The 17,105-nt window shown below is 36.1% G+C and overlaps 1 protein-coding gene across 1 annotated transcript in view; it reads right to left on the bottom strand.

Moving 5' to 3' along the window:
- Positions 1-17,105, bottom strand: part of MET (MET proto-oncogene, receptor tyrosine kinase) — a 114,175-nt gene that overhangs the window by 16,830 nt on the left and 80,240 nt on the right. The window contains exons 11-16 of the mRNA XM_044246424.1: positions 15,258-15,476; positions 8,650-8,796; positions 6,875-7,031; positions 6,533-6,673; positions 3,779-4,009; positions 1,094-1,174 (exon numbers count right to left, since the gene is read on the bottom strand). Of these exons, the coding sequence (XP_044102359.1) occupies positions 1,094-1,174; positions 3,779-4,009; positions 6,533-6,673; positions 6,875-7,031; positions 8,650-8,796; positions 15,258-15,476 (976 nt within the window). The remainder of the gene's footprint in view (positions 1-1,093; positions 1,175-3,778; positions 4,010-6,532; positions 6,674-6,874; positions 7,032-8,649; positions 8,797-15,257; positions 15,477-17,105) is intronic.

The following is a 17,105-nucleotide window of genomic DNA, read 5'->3' as shown; positions in this document are numbered from 1 at the left end:
CTGAGTACAATGAGCACTGGTACCATTTTGTGAGGCAGATTTGCTGATAATCCTTTACAGTTTATAGTTAGGTTTCATATAAACTGTCCCTTTAATTACGTTGTGGTCAGACTTCCAACAAAATCAACCATATAGAACACTGTTCAGCATAGGGACTTATGTAAAAAAGGTTGGAAAACTTCTGTCAATAACAGTTTGGAAGAAAACCTTTCACTTGTGCACCAACAGCTTATTAATTCTGATAAAAATTTGTACTATAGCTGGTTAACACTTTTCAGGCTACTGCAAATTGTAAGCAGAAATTTATCAATATACATAGAAAAAGCAAACACTGACTTGATGTGTGAGACCTGCCAGCAAAGGTGGAGCCAGGAAAATTCTAGTAGGATGAGTACATGGAGTTGTACAAGATTTATGCCTTAATTATGGCTCCAGGTCATCAATCATCTTAATATGCATTAATATCTGGAGGCATTCCCTGTTTCTTAAACAGAGTATACATTCCATTTAATGAAGATTTTCTCAATAACATCTAAAATTAAAAAAATATTCTAGCATTAAAAGAGGTAAAATATGTATATTGTATATGTAGAATACCTTATTCCCCCAAAAGGCAGATTAATGAGATATTGCCACACTTACGATTTCTCAGTTTCTGCCTACATATTTTTCTCCTGTTTGTCTTTTTTCATTTTTAAGTCTTTTTAATGAAAGTTGTGGTAAAAAAATAATTATAGTAATTCTTTTCGGTAAAATGAGTCATTACTGCAGGATGTGCCAACATGGCTCCAATAGTTTCCATAAATGTCACTTGCAAAACAAATATTATAAGCCAAACACAGTTAAATGACACTCAGTTCATCCAAGAACATCATTTCACCAAACTCTTATTTATGAGGGCTCTGAGAAATAATTTCTGAGGGAATATTTCAATAAGAATTTAGACGAACCAAATTTTCAGGATTAGACTCCTAATTCCAGCAGTAGCTGATTTTTCCACAAGAGAAAGTATAAATTAATATTTTATTATGAACTACTTAATAGTTAGTAAACCATGAAAGTGTACTCCATTGTTAAATTAAGTATCACTTACGATTCAAGGATTTCACAGCACAGTGAATTTTCTTGTCATCATTGTCCAACAAAGTCCCGTGGTATACACACCCAAAATGTCCTACATGAAAGGGAATTTTGTTTCGTTAGTGTTACATTACATTTATTTTTTATTTTTTTTTTTATTTTTTATTTTTTTTATTTTTTTTTTAAAGATTTTATTTATTTATTTGACAGAGAGAGATCACAAGTAGGCAGAGAGAGAGAGGAGGAAGCAGGCTCCCTGCCGAGCAGAGAGCCCGATGCGGGACTCGATCCCAGAACCCTGAGATCATGACCTGAGCCGAAGGCAGCGGCTTAACCCACTGAGCCACCCAGGCGCCCCTTTTTTATTTTTTTAAAAAAGATTTTTTAATTTATTTGACAGAGAGACCTCACAAGTAGGTAGAGAGGCAGGCAGAGAGAGAGAGAGAGAAAGGAAAGCAGGCTCTGTGGTGAGTAGAGAGCCCGATGCAGGACTCGATCCCAGGACCCTGAGATCATGACCTGAGCAGAAGGCAGAGGCTTAACCCACTGAGCCACCCAGGCACCCAGTATTACATTACTTTTAATTAGGCAATTATCACTTGAAAAGCCCTTTATGGTTTTTATTTCCTTCTTTTTCCTACATGGCAAAAAAATACATTGTTTCTTATATTTTTGATTAATAGTACCACTGTGTATGTTTATAAAATATGTAGATGTAAGGTATTTCACCCTAAGATATAAATAATATGCTTATTTAGTACATGGTAAAAAAATTTAGGTGATATAACTGTTACTAAAGGCTAATACAGCAAAATATTCAACCACAGTGGACACTGAACACAAGAGCAACATCTGCCTTATAAAATAAATTTATTATTTGGGGGCAGCTGGGTGGCTAAGCTGGTTATGCATCCCGACTCCTGGTTTCAGCTCAGGTCATAATCTCAGGGTCATGAGACTGAGCCGCGCATTGGGCTCTTGCTGACCGCAGAATTTGTTTACGATTCTCTCTCTCTCTCTGACCCTCCCCACTGTGCACACTTGCATGCTCTTTCTCTAAATTAAATAAATAAGTCTTTAAAAAAAAAAAAGAAATTCATTATTTTTAAGGATCAAATAATATCTTTTAAAAGTGAAAATAAAGTTTTATCCCATGAAGAAATGCAATAAAAGAAGCTCCCTCTATTCCAGTAAACTAAACTGAAATAAAAATGTCACCATTAGAAATAAGATTAGCATTATAGAATACGGATTTCCCCCATTAGTCACCGGTTAATACGTAATCCAGGTTGGCAGAAACTGAAAGCCAACTGCCCAAATGAAGCAAATTCAGTCTGAATCATTTCATCTAGTTTTCTCTGGCTTTAGCCACATCACTTTCCAATGGTAGCCTTTCATCTAGTGGTAGTAATTTTCCCCAGTGGTGCCAAACGTCTGGTAGCTGTGTAAGTCACTCATTAATTAGTTCATCCATCCAGCCAAGATTCCCTGAGTTCCTAGTATGTGAGTGTCAGGCATTAGCTTATCCTTTTAATGTAAAGATGAATAAAATAAAACCTATGCTCTTGAGGGTTCATTTTCTACTGGGAAAAACATAGAAATAATACTTAATATTTACAGAATCACTAATGGTTACTACTTCCTAAGAGAAATAATTGACATTTTAGCCCCTTTACTGATGAAAATTAAAAATTCTAATTTTATAATGTATAGAATTAGAACATAATTGGTGAGGCCACATTACCTAAAACTGGCACAATTTCTGGGATTTATAGGCTAGTAATAGAACTATATATTACTCTGATGTAAAACAGGTTAACAGTGCAACTACTATTTGGAAAAGGAAACATGCTAAGGATTAAAATCTGGAATCTGTTGTAGAAGAACGTGTGGATGCTATCACAGGAAAATGGGAAAGCTGTGTGTTCATTGAAGGCAGACTATCCCATCAGCTTCTGTTGCACCACGCTGGCAGATGCCTGCTACCTTTTGCAGCACATACAAAATAAAAGAGATCAGAGGCCATTCAGTATCAACGGCCAAAGCTTTTTAGAAAAAAAAAAAAAAAAAAGAAGAAGAACGCAGTTCATTCCCTGGCTTCTGGTTGCTTTCTTTTCCTGCTAAATATTTCCTCCAACACTGTGTATGCAAGCTGTTACTGCTGCTCTGGCTGGCTTATTACAAATATTCATCCTCTTTGTATAAAGAAATTGGAGTGCATTGTAGAGATGATATATGTTGCTTCAGATCAGGGGAATGCTATAAATTCCATCTTTTGATGTTGTCCAGCAGTGTACAAACTGCTATAAACCAGAACTTGATAGATTTAGTCACTGTCTTCAGCATAAAGAAAGACTAGAGGAAGATATGAGTAAAAATATTGGAACTTAATGATTTTCATAGACATAAACTGCACCTTCCAAGAAACTATAGTTGCCATTATGAAAAAGATGAGGAAAGGATGTGATTTATTTTTCATATGTTTAGGAGATTATCAAATTGGCTCCCTGCACAGGGGCAAATCCCCATGGATATGATTTGTAGAGCCCTCTTTCTGCAGAACAGAAATCAAGTGCACTTGTTATCACTGCCTTGTCAGCTGCTTTCACCATTGTCTAAGCTCCTAATCTGCAAAGGCAGAAGATAAAATGCTTACTGGAAAACTGTATTTAACAGAGAGTTGAGTGGAAATACTTACCTCTTCCTATGACTTCATTGAAATGCACAATCAGGCTACTTGGCCCAATCACTACGTGCTGGACTGCCTGGACCAGTTCTGGATTTAGAGCACTGAGGTCAATGTGGACAGTATTTTGCAATAATGGACTGGATATATCAGAGTCCCCACTAGTAAGCATAGGGGACAGGTCCGTCAGAGGATACTGTACTTGTCTGCATGATCCATTCTGGGATGAGTTAGGAAACTGGTCTGCAAGATAAAGCAAAGTTATTAAAAACAAAGCGAAAACTCAGTAGAGACTACAACAGGGCAACAAATTAAATTGATAATGAAGTCTGGATTTAATAATTTAAGGAATGGTAGTTTTATCATTGAATGAGGCTAGAAAAAGGCTTTACGAAAGAATTGGGTTAATAAAAATGATAATTTGGGAAAAGGTACTGGCTTACATATACAAGAGTTGGAACAAAATGTTTATAAATTTTCTTTTAAATAAACTAAGCATTAACTTTGAAACCTTGCTTATTCTCATTTCCTTAGACATTTATCTTTTAATATATAGCAAAAAGCCATGCTTGAGATTTATTTTTTAATATTCTATATTCTTAAGATTGGGAAGCAGCAAAAGTAGTTTGCTTTTGAGAGAATAGTGTTCATTAGTGGAATTAATTAGTATTGCTCAACCTCTATATGGATTTCTGGCCAAGGAAACGTATAGTATAGTGAAATTAGAAATATATAAATGGTTAAATTTTCGGAATTGAAGGCTTTTCGCATTAGTGGTAAATTCTGCCCTGCGTGTTGATGACAGCAGATATAATGGGATCTCCATTCAGAGAAGCCTAGCATTGGGTTAGTGTGCCATCCCTACTGCTTAATTGAGGGACTTGGAAAGGGATCAGCATTCTTTCTACATTGATCTTTACAACCAAAACTCTCGAAGAGCCTCAGGCAAGGTTCTCTACTATAAGATGAAGCTTTTTCATAAGAAATTATGGGGTGAAGATAAATTTCTTAGTGAGAAAGAGGGCAGAGAAGCCACCAGCTGCATTGCTCTTTCCACTGGGAATCCAAACATAACAAGGAGACGGCATCATCTCTGCAACTGATATGAAGACGGACCAGGCAGGGTGTTGAAATATATCAGTATAAAACATGGGAAGAGGCGAGAGGGTTTGGAAGGGTCCCTGTTGGCACTAAGAGATAATATAGCTTGTTTGCAAATGGCCAGGAAAATCAGAACCCGAGAGTGGGGCATAAAAAGAAAGTTGATGATACTCTATTTTTAATCCACTGAGCCACCCAGGCTCCCCCTACTCTGACTATTCTTAACCCCGTTTAAGCATTTTTAGTATTTTCCATAGTGGACAGCTTAGTTATTGTCAATTTGGCTAAAGCAGCAAATCTCAACAGTGGTTCCACAAAAGCTTTGGGGGCCACTTATAATTATAGTAACTAACTGGAGATAAGACAGATACATCCTTACAGGAAGGATGCAGAAACTCAGGTGGGCACCTGGAATGTTGGATGGGCCAGGGAAGAAATAAGCCTAGCTGGGTGCCTGGGTTCCTTTACCAGGCTCTGCTTCCATGATTGAAGGTTCAGTGTAGGAAAGGTAATGAAACTCAAGCTTCTCAGCAATGTTGAGAGAGGTTTGTTCAATAACAAGGTTGAAGGATTAAATTAGCTTTAAAAAGAATTACTTTTGAATTGTAATGATCTCAGATTAGAGCTATTAAGTGTCAAACAAAATACTAATAGATTTAAATTTCAAAGCTATAAACTGGGTTTGATTTGTTCATGTTGTTAAGGGCATGGATTTTCAAAGGCAAACGGAGACATGTGGGCAAAGACAGTATTTATATGTACCTCTATAGAACTAATATAAGCTTCAAAAATTAAGAGGCAGTGAAGGTTGAAAAAGTTAAAATATGAAGTGCCTCATTGCTCTTGTACTTGTTTTGATGACCAATTTCTAGTTTTCCAGTATCTCCAACCATCTGTGACTCATTTTATTTGTCTAATGGTAAATATTCAACCAGGGAAGGGCTTGTACCTGACTCACGTCCTGGAACTTCTAAAGATAATGAAGCAGATACAATACAGACATTTTGCTTTTACCAGGAGATTTGAAGTAAAACAATGTGAAATTCTCTGGTTAACCTGACCAGTATTAGGCCTAGTGTCTTGCAAAGCAGATGGTGCTGACCACTCCTTTTTAAATGGCATAACTGAAGGTTTTTATTGAATAAGACTCAGAATATATTCAAGTCCTAGAATGTTGGTGGGTAAAAGGCTGTGTACTGACAGCTCATTGAGAATCCTTTAAAGGGATAGTAAAGGTAGAATTTAAATGCTTGAGGATTAACAGGTTAAAAAAAAAAAGTATCAGTGTCCACTTATATTTAAATAAATATAAGGTTTGTATCTTAAAGATTCCTGGGTTGTTAAAGAGTGCTTCACAGTTCCTTAGCATTGAATTCAGATGATGAAGACCTTACCTTTGCAAAAATGATTTTAAAATTAAAATTTTTGTGAAAAGAAAACTTAAAGACTCTAAAGATCTAATGCAATATGTAAATGATTCCATTTAAAAATAAGAGCCTTATAATTCTGTGTCAAATTAAGTACTTCTTAGGCCAAAGAAGATGTAAATACTTCTTTTTTATTTTTATAAAAACTTATTAAGGCAAAACCAAAAATAAAAAACAATGCCACAACCCACTGAGGTATATGTATAGGTATTTCTTAGAACGATAAACTGAAATATACCTTCTGGAAAAGTAGCTCGGTAGTCTACAGATTCATTTGAAACCATTTCTGTAGTTGGGCTTACACTTCGGGCACTTACAAGCCTATCCAAATGAGGAGTGTGTACTCTTGCATCATAGCGAACTAATTCACTGCCCAGATCTTAAAACAGAGAGAGAGAAAGAGCTCGTTAAAGACTTGGCTATCATGGGTCCCAGTAGACCTTGACCCAGTGACAGAACTCATGGGTTTGTGGATTGCATTTAAGACAACACACATGAATTGATGGCAATTTTAAATTGTAATGACTGTTTAGTTTATGTAACTTTTTAAAGCAAATAGTAACAACAACAAAAAATGCACCTTTAATTTGCTTTCTCCTTTTCAGCCACAGGAAAAGCCCAAGTAATAATAAGACTATTAATGATATTGAGATAACACCAACAATCAATCCTGTGAAATTCTGATCTGGTTGAACAATTACTTTTCCAAGGATGGTTGAAGAAACTGCTTGCTTCCACTAAAAATGACAAATACAGAAAAACAAGAATTTAGCCATGATAAATACAAAATGTACTATACAGGTTGAATCACTCTCCTTAGACCCCAAGTACCAGCTGGTTATTAATGTTCTAGAAGTGGCATAATTGCCTTCAGAGCAGTAAGATAGTCTTAATTCTGTTTCAGTGTTCAAATAATTAAGGGCTACTGATCCCTAAAGTACTTATATGACACATAGCTGTTTGTACTTATAACTAAGTATTAGGGATGAAAAGATAAATAAAATCCAGTTTTTGATCTTGAGGAACTAAATTATAGAAAGGGAGACAAATATATAAATAAGTGATAATACAATATGAAATGCACCTTAGAAGTATGAATAATCAGTAAGAAGCAGACCACTGGACATTCATTCTATCTTGAAGGGCTGGGTAGGGAGCAGAGAAGACTTTTTACAAGAGGTAAATAATCACATGGAATAATAAAGTTGCAAAATATTTTTATTCTAGTTTTGAGACAAAGAAGAAATCTTTGAGGATCCTTCTGGCTTTAAAATGGTTTGATTTTTAGGATTTATGGCCCTTTAAAACTTCAAACTCTGATATCATGATTCAGCTTTAAATAATATTTTTATTATTTTATGATTCAGCTTTAATAATATTTTTGTATTTTATTTCATTACTCTCTCCCCTCCATTTTATAACTTTTTAGAAGGCCTCAGGAACCCTTTAAAATTAACTCATTCTTGGATAAACAAAATGTGGTCTATCCATCTGATGGAATATTACTTAGCCTTAAAAATAATGAAGTTCTGACACATACTAGAACATGTATGAACCTAAAAACATGCTTAGTAAAATAAGCCAGACACACAAGGACAAATACTATATGATTCCACTTATATGAAATATTTAGAATAGGCAAATTCATAAAGACAGAAAATAGATTAGAGGTTACCCAGGGCTGGGGAAGAGGAGAGAATATGACAGGATGGCTTAATGGTTCCAAGGTTCCTCTTTGGGGTGATGAAAAAATTTGAGAATTAGTGGTGATGGCTGAAGAATACTGTGAATGTAATTAATGTCATGGAATTGTACACTAAAAAACAGCTAACATGGCAAATTTTATGATACATATACTTTGCCATAATTTAAAAAATTAATAAGGTAATCCACTCAAAACCACTGAACTGTAGACTTTAAATGTATGAGTTGTATGGTACAACATGAAAGAAGTTAATATATAATAGTTTAAGTCTTATTTTACTTTGTTCATGCATTTGAGGTCACTGTGGAGATCAGTAGTATGTTGGCTCTGGCCTCCCAAGAAGTGTGGGGAGGGTACACTGGGATGTGCCCTTATCCCTCCTGAGAGTTACAATAAATTTTGGCAAAAGCGGGGGATGATGGAGAAGGAGTGTGGTTAGGAAGGACTTTTGAGATCTACTCTCTGAAGCTTGGGAAGGAGACAGTGCAACAAAACCTCACTAATTCTAAAATAACAACTAAGAATCGAGGCTGAGCTGATGAGCCAAAGCCAACACACAAATGAGCTTTAATGATTTATTTTAAGCCTGCAAGTGACATAATTACACTGGCATCTTTATTTACATCATGAGAGAAATGCAGGAATCCCACCTCTATATTTAGCTCGTTGTTCAACTTCAGCAGGTCATTGGGGACCTTGCATAAAACGGCTTCAGAATCTGAGTATATAGTCTCACAGCTCTTATTTCCAACCTTTAACACTTCACCTTTAACGGCTTCAGGGTCAATATCATTTCCCTGAAAGGAAAAAAGAGGTTGTTAACACTTCCCAGTTTTTCAGGAATGCCAACAATTGTGAAAGAACATAAATATAATGCAAACATAGGCCACATTGTTTGCCAAGGCATATGATTTTATGATACTTATTTTTGTGGGAATTTGGGTAGTTACAAGAGAGCATGGCCATTGTGGGGCACTAATTAGGATTCAAAGCAAATAGCTTTTTATTATTTTTTTAGATTTACAAGTAATCTCTACAGTCAACATGGGGCTCGAACTTACAACCCCGAGATCAAGAGTTGTATGCTCCACAGACTGAGTCAGCCAAGTGCCCTTACAGCTCTTCTATCAAATCCGATTTCAGAGCAAAGGAGAAATTTTTGTTCCACACCCTTCCAGCCAATGACCTCTTACGCATAATCAGCTTATTTTTTTTTTTTAAACTAGAAGAAGTTTCTTAAACATTTTATTTTTACAACTGACAATTCAGTATATGGTCTCTCTTATTATATTCAGTTATGTAAAGAATGAATCATTGAACACTACATCAAAAACTAACTGACCATAACCACCTTATTAATGTCTTTAGGGGGTATCAGTGGTTGGCAAAAAGGAAAAACTTAGAGATTCAGTTGTTCCACTAACACTGCCTCATGCAATGACACTGAACCTTGGTTTTACTTTTAGAATCGCATTGAAAGAGCTTTACAAAGTAGTGATATCTGGGGCCCATCTCCAGAGATTCTGAACTAATTGATCTATGTTAATGTATTCCTTTTGTGTTTGAGTTGGGCAGTTTCTTTTCATCCTACCTGTGAAGCTGAATCTTACATATAAGTAAATTCATTTTTACAGAAATTCCCGTGAGATGCCATATAACCCTCATTAGGATTTGAGAGCATGATTACATTATTTTGAGCACTTAGTTACATGAGGATTTAAAAAAAATGCAACTAGACATATTTAGTTAATGAAGTAAATATTAGGAATTTTAAAAATACCAATATTTTGTTGAAGAAACCAATGATTAGCCTTGGGAAAGAAGTGAAAATGTAGGCACAACTTCTCATATCAAGACTTAATGAATACAGTTGTTTATTAAAAGTTAAAAGGAGAGTATATCAAAACATATTACTATTTTTCTTATGGACAAAGAGCAGCCAGTAATAACAACAGTACTGCTACTGTGTTTTATGTGATCTTTAGTACTTGGCAAACTGCTTTTATGTACATTGTCTTACACGGATTTCAGTAGATTGGTAGGTCAGAAGTCATTCTGGGAAAAGAAGTTAAAAGAAAATACTTCTTTCTAACATGAATCCAGAGTCTAAGAAAAAAAAATGCAAAGAGACGAACCCTATCCTTCTGTTTTTTAGATATTTCTAGAGGCAGTATGTGTATGCCATTGAACCAGGTCAGCCACACACGGCAATTCAACATAAAAACACATAAATCTAACAGGTCACTTTGGGGCTCCAAATGACAACTTGTTGGTTAGGTCTGACGAGGGGTAAGGCACTCACTCACATATTGGAGGGAATTCAGGGAATGACAAAGAAAAGAGATTAAAGAGTGGCAGGGCTTGATTTATGAGGGAATGACTAAAATGTGTCTTGCTTGCTTAGATGATAACCAGGGCTGGGGGAAGGGATGAACATACTGCATTTGCCTTCCAATACTCCTCCTTTTAGGCACAGGTCTCCTTGATGTGCATAAAGGCTTCACTAAAACAAAAACAGGCCACTCCGCTAACACCGAACCCCTTTTCATTTGTGTCTAGTAGGGAACATATAAATCGTGACATACAAGTAATTACTATCAGCTTTGTATGTGTAATTGTTTTAAAAGTTTACCACCCAAGATGTCACAAAAGGGATACGGGCCATCTACTACGATATGCAGAGGGGTCTGAATCAGAAAAAAGTAAAAATAGATAGAGGGTACTTTTTTTTTTTTTTTAAAGATTTTATTTATTTATTTGACAGAAATCACAAGTAGGCAGAGAGGCAGGCAGAGAGAGAGGGAGAGGCAGGCTCCCCACTGAACAGATAGCCCGATGTGGGGCTCAATCCCAGGACCCTGAGATCATGACCTGAGCTGAAGGCGGGGGCTTTAATCCACTGAGCCACCCAGGCGCCCAGATAGAGGGTACTTTTTGTCATTTAAAATAAACATCTTTATGGAGTTGTGGGAAAAATGCATATGTTTAGAACTTTTTAAATTTACTTTTTATTTTTTAATATTAGCTATTATTAAAATAGAACATGTAAATTGGCTCAGTTCCCCAGTCATTAAAATGGCAATATACTCTTTTAAATAAAGCAGCACAGGAAAAACTTTCTGGTCTTTAATCCCCAACACAAATAGAGCAATTTAGAATTATAATTATCTCATTTTATCTTGTAAAGACAGCCCCCCTGAGGTAGGTATTATTGTCATTCCAGCTTTATGCATTGAGAACTAAGGTTCAAGAAGGGACTAGGTCATGAGGCAAATCAAATTTCATTTGATACAAAATCTACTTATCATCCACTCTGTGTTAGACACTATTCTAGTTACTGAGAATATAAAGATGAACAAGAGGTTTTTCTTTTCACTGTAATGTTAAAATAAATACTTTTCTAAAGTGAAAACTAATTACTCCTAATGTGTTATGTTAGGATGTCCCTTATTCCTTTCATCTCCAACTCTGGCCAGGTGTGACTCGGTGTTTCTATCCAGGATTCAGGCCTGGGGACCCATGTCTGTGCTGGTTACAGAACACAGTAGATGGTGGCAGTAGGTAGAATTGGAAAACAGCATAATAGCAGGAGGGATCTTACAAGATTTCAGATATTCAGGTGGCCATAAGATTGAGTCTGGGAAAGCCAGCTAAAGCAATGAGGTGCAGGTTGGTAGAGGACCCAGAGAGGCAACAGTCCAGGGAGGTCAGCAAACAGAAAGTCAGCGAGTTGGTGGTGATAGGGTCAGAAGGGGGAGATTTATACTTCCTCCAGAGGACAGGAGTCCCTCTGTTTAGAGACTAGGCAAAAGAACCTTCACAGAAGCCTTCAAAATGGAGTTCTACAGGATATTAATAAGCATTTGCAAAAATTTCCTGGTCATTTGGGAAAAGCTGCATGAACGAAAATTAAAATGGTTTCTTCACTGCCAGCTGGGGCACTGTAAAACTACTGATCTTCCTGCACCCCCCACCCCCACCCATTTTCCTGATTTAGCTCATTTTTCCAGACTGTACCTCTGAAGCATTGCTACGACCAGATACATCAATATGCTCCAAAATAACATAAATCCCCAGATCAGTGTCAGGTAGTCTTTGTTCCAGCATTACATACTGTACTTCTCTATCTTCCACAAAATATGCTCACGCACAAATGTCACATAATAAGATAATTAGGGAAAAAGGTAGGGTTTCTTTACAAATATCTAAAAATCAATTCTGCTTAAGGAATTTAGAGCTATCTCACCTAAAGAATTGTATAGATTATATACCATACGATAGAAAATTTTCTCTGTTATGAAAGGTATTTTGGTATATATTAAATGAAAGTTGATATGAAAATCTACTGTAAAGATGAGATTTGGAATCGAGAGACGTGTGAGTCCTAGTCCTGCTATTTGCTCTGTAAGACAAATCACCCAAGCTTTTTAAGCCTATGTTTACTTATCTGTAAATGGGGATAATCATTACTGGACCTCTAAACCACATGGGTCCATATGAGTCTGAAATGAAATAATATACATCAAAGTACTATGTTGACTAATCTTCCAAAAAAATGTGAGCTGCTATTGACATAAACATTGTGTCCTGGTGTGTACTCCAAAGGAGGTGTCTACTTTTGATGACCACTGTCCACAATTTGTCCTGACTAACTTGAAATCGTGGCCATAAACTACCTCCCACATCGATGGGATTTCTGGTTCATTCTGAGGGATAATTGATCCTTGGTCTCTGTTACATTTTTATTGATCCAAACTTGGCTGACCCTCTTGGTCATGGTGTACTGCTGACTGAGGCAATTCCCACAACTAGGGCTGGGGACTATCACAATCTCTTTTTAGCCAGGGAATTTCTGCAGGCATGGCTGCTTGAGGACCATGAACTCTTGGCAATAAGGAACAACTTCTCTCTAAACACATAATTCTCGGGGGCGCCTGGGTGGCTCAGTGGGTTAAGCCGCTGCCTTCGGCTCAGGTCATGATCTCAGGATCCTGGGATCGAGTCCCGCATTAGGCTCTCTGCTCAGCGGGGAGCCTGCTTCCTCCTCTCTCTCTGCCTGACTCTCTGCCTACTTGTGATCTCTCTCTGTCAAATAAGTAAATAAAATTAAAAAAAAAAAAAAAGAATAAACACATAATTCTCTCCATAGGTTTCACTGATGGAATACAAACCTACTTCACACTCATGTTTTGAACAGTAATTGGACAAGCACAACGTGAAATAAAATGGCATTTTTTCTTTTGATAAAAACAGTGCACTGCATGCCTAGAAGAGGACTTTTCTCATAAGGTTTGCTTTTGTTTCTGTCCCAAGTGAGGCAGAGGTTTTAATGTGATCAAGTTTAGAAACTGATAAAGGGTTAAATAGCTGTCACACAATCTTTTCTTACACCTTAGATTTCCTCATGTATAAAGAAAATGGACTATGGGAGATTGAATGATGATACCAAAATAATCCCCCTAAATCACCTTTTTCTCCCCAAACTGTCATTCTGTGACATGACAGATATTATACACTTGTTTGAGAAAAGAGTCACAGAGAAAAAAAGAAAGTGTTTTGTGTCTGTTTCCAGAGACTCCCTTGGGCCATGCTGGGAAGAGCACTGAAAGGCTGAGGATGATGTCAAATCATGTTTTTTTAGGTCCAACAATTTTGTAGGACATTGAATAATTGGTATCTAATTTACAGAAAAAGAAGTTTTCACTTCTATATAAGACTGTGCTTGGAAGGGTAGATAAAGGACCATTTATTTCTAATCCTTCCATCAGAGATAGAGGAAGAGAAAAATAGAGTTTATCTGGGCGTAAAAACATTTGCAAATAAACCTTTGCTTTCATCAAGAAAAACCAAATGGAATCTTTCAAATGGCAAACACAGTAATTGTTGAAAGCAAAAGGTCACAGTAGATTAGTTTTATTGAAAAAAAAAAAAAAGAAGTGATAAAAGCTCTTTCTCCTTTCCTAAAACTAATTAAAGAAGCAGATGAAAGAACTTTGCTGTGGTAAACATGCTGTTCACTGAAGCAGGCTTCCATTTAATTTCATGCTGGGCTTGCTTAATTATTGTGCAAAACACAATTCGAGGTGAGTAAACTTATATGAGTATGAACGTGTGCATGAATTTGGCTATAGATAAAATCTCGTTGAAAAAGCAGAAAAACTTTAGCAGAAATGCGTTATTACTTAGATGGAGATGATCTACAGGAACATATATCTAAACAAGAATTATCCTATTACTTTCTATTTGTTCATATTTGCATTCAGGCTATCTTTCAGGGGAAAGTTCTGAATGTCTAAAACAACATAGTGAAGGGTAAGTATTTTGCTCTTTCTAGTGACTGGGGCTACTGATAAAGTCTTGATGATTTTGGGGTTTTATTACTACTTGAAATAAAAATGACTGAAGTGACATAAGACAGCTGTATTCTAGTCTTTGTTTTGCCATGTCCCATCACTTGTCAAACCACTTAACCTCTCTGCATTTGAGTGTTCTCTGTTTGCAACAGGCTGGGTTAGAAAAGATAATTTGTTATTCTCCAATTAAATTACATTTAGAGGCTACTATATTCCTACAGTAGAGGAAATCCAGCTCCATTTAGAAATCAGTTTAGAGATGACCATACCCAGATACAAAATTCCAAGGACTACAAGGAAGTACAGAACTACAACTGATGCATTTTCTTTCTTTCTTTCTTTCTTTCTTTCTTTCTTTCTTTCTTTCAGATTTTATTTATTTATTTGAGAGAGAGATCACAAGTAGGCAGAGAGGCAGGCGGGGGGAGGAGGGGAGTAGGCCCCCCGCTGAGCAGAGAGCCCAATGCAGGGCTCTATCCCTGGACCCAGAGACCAGGACCTGAGCCAAAGGCAGAGACTTAAACCCACTGAGCCACCCAGGTGCCCCATGCATTTACTTTCAAGGTTCTTACCTTTAATCTCATAATGAACACATTTAGGTGTCCAGGGAAATGTATAACAGCAGCAGAATAATGCATTACAGGCAGGCTATTTAATAGATTGTGTCCCACTTTTGCTACTTTTTAATACACAGACAAGAAAGAATTTTTTAATGCTTCATTAAAAAGTAGTCCATAATTATACTTAACTTTTAGTCTTATGCCAAAAAGATTTGTTTTACAGAGTTTAGATATTCGCTGATGTAGTAAAGATAATGACCCAGTACAACAATTCTATTCATACAGCTATGAAGTCAATTAAGTTCAAGTTGATAATTTAAGAGGGCATTTTTATGCACTTCTTACCTTAATTTCCAGTACATTTTCATTGCCTATTGAGATCATCACTGGCTTTTCAAAAGGCTTAAACACAGGATTATGTACATAAATGAGATCAAAGTATTTGGAATGGATCCCATCTAACATGAAAAAGGCTTTGGTTTTCAGAGGGAGCTGCAGACTCAGCTGTTGCAGTGAAGGAGTTGTACAGCAGATTATCTCTGAATTAGAGCGATGTTGACATGCCTATAGTAAGACACAATTATCCACTGTAGACAGAAGATAGCTTGACAACATCAATAGCAACTTCCACATTTCACTGTTTTAGACAATCAATTAAAAATATGTAATTTTGAAAAAAAATCAGCATTTAATTTCTTAATGTTGAAGAACACATTTCTGGTAACATGAGAGATGCAAAATTATCCTAACAACACAATCTTTAAAGGAACACAGGGCTTCACTGGCCTGGAATAAGCTATTCTGATCTAATTGAAGATGGCTCTCCCTCCTCCATCAATTTTATTTTCCTTAAGATGACAGGCCAGTCAGTCACCTGGAGGGGACTGTCTCTTTGTTTATGAAACAGAAATGGCAGAGTGAGAGCTGGACTTTGTGTGGTTAGAAGTCCTTGATTCACACCATACCTCGAAAATAAGTTGTGAGAATCTAAAGCCCTTAGAAGGAGACTCAGTGTCCTCAATTAAGAATTAAGATTAAAATGTTACTCACAACGTGTGATACCACATGTTAAGAACTTTGCCAACTACTGTGCACCATACTGATGACATTATAATTAGCTATGTAGTCAGGTCATCTTATTAATGTGTTTCAAGCTATCAATTTTTGATGCCAGGTTCTGTGCAAAATACTTTATAGGCTGGTCTCATTTCATCCTCACAACAGTCCTAAGAGATAGGTACTATGATTCCCCACATTTTACAAATGAAGAAACAGCTTTTTGAGCTAATGTCAGGTCACACAACTCTGCACGGCAGAGTAGGGAACATAAATCCTAGGCCATTGGCTTAAATTCACTGCCTTAACCTTGTGCTCTATGACTTCTTACTCACTCTATATTCTATATAGGCAGATCTTTTCTTATGCTATTTTACAAAGGCTCTGCTATTATTACTTCATGTGCTTTTATCTTTCACTTCAAATCTTCCCCTTTGGAATTCTGATTTATGGAAGTTTGGAAAATGTGGCTTCCTCTCAATTGTGCTTAGACTAAACCAGCAACACAAAGTGGTACATTTGAGGTTAAATGGTTGCATTTTTTCCCCCAAGGAAAAGACAAACAAGCAACAACATCCTTAGATTTCCTTTTCTTTGACAAGTAGAGTTGTAGATAAAACAATTAGTTATGCCCACAATAGAAAAAGGACTCAGGATATACATAAAAAGCACAAGCAAAATTGGGTATTTGATATTTTCTTCTAAAAATAATTATTCTACATTTTAAAATGCATGTTATAAGCAAATAGAGAAAACAGATACATACAGACACAATGGAAACAAAGTATTAGTTTTATGTCAAATTCATATTATAATGTCAAAAGCTATTTACTATCATCTTGAAACGTGGAAATGAACAGTTTTACTGCCAACACAATAATTCTCTATTAACAATAAAAAATTTGAAAACTATACAATAAACTGCTGGCTTCTGTGCCATATTGTGAATTAATTAATATTAATTTTGTTAAGATGATGTATTTTTATTTTATTTTATTTGTTCTTTTAGTATTTTTTATTTTAAAAGATTTAGAGTTTGTTGGATTTAAAAGTTATCATAGCTGGATCGGTATATCTAAATCAGATCTGGCCAAGAGTTTTTATTTGTTTTTTCTTTTTGTTAAAGATTTATTTATT

Source organism: Neovison vison, chromosome 4, assembly GCF_020171115.1.
Source record: "Neovison vison isolate M4711 chromosome 4, ASM_NN_V1, whole genome shotgun sequence".
NCBI classification, from domain to species: domain Eukaryota; kingdom Metazoa; phylum Chordata; class Mammalia; order Carnivora; family Mustelidae; genus Neogale; species Neogale vison.
Note: the sequence above shows the minus strand (reverse complement) of the source record. Positions and strands in the feature narration are given on the sequence as shown.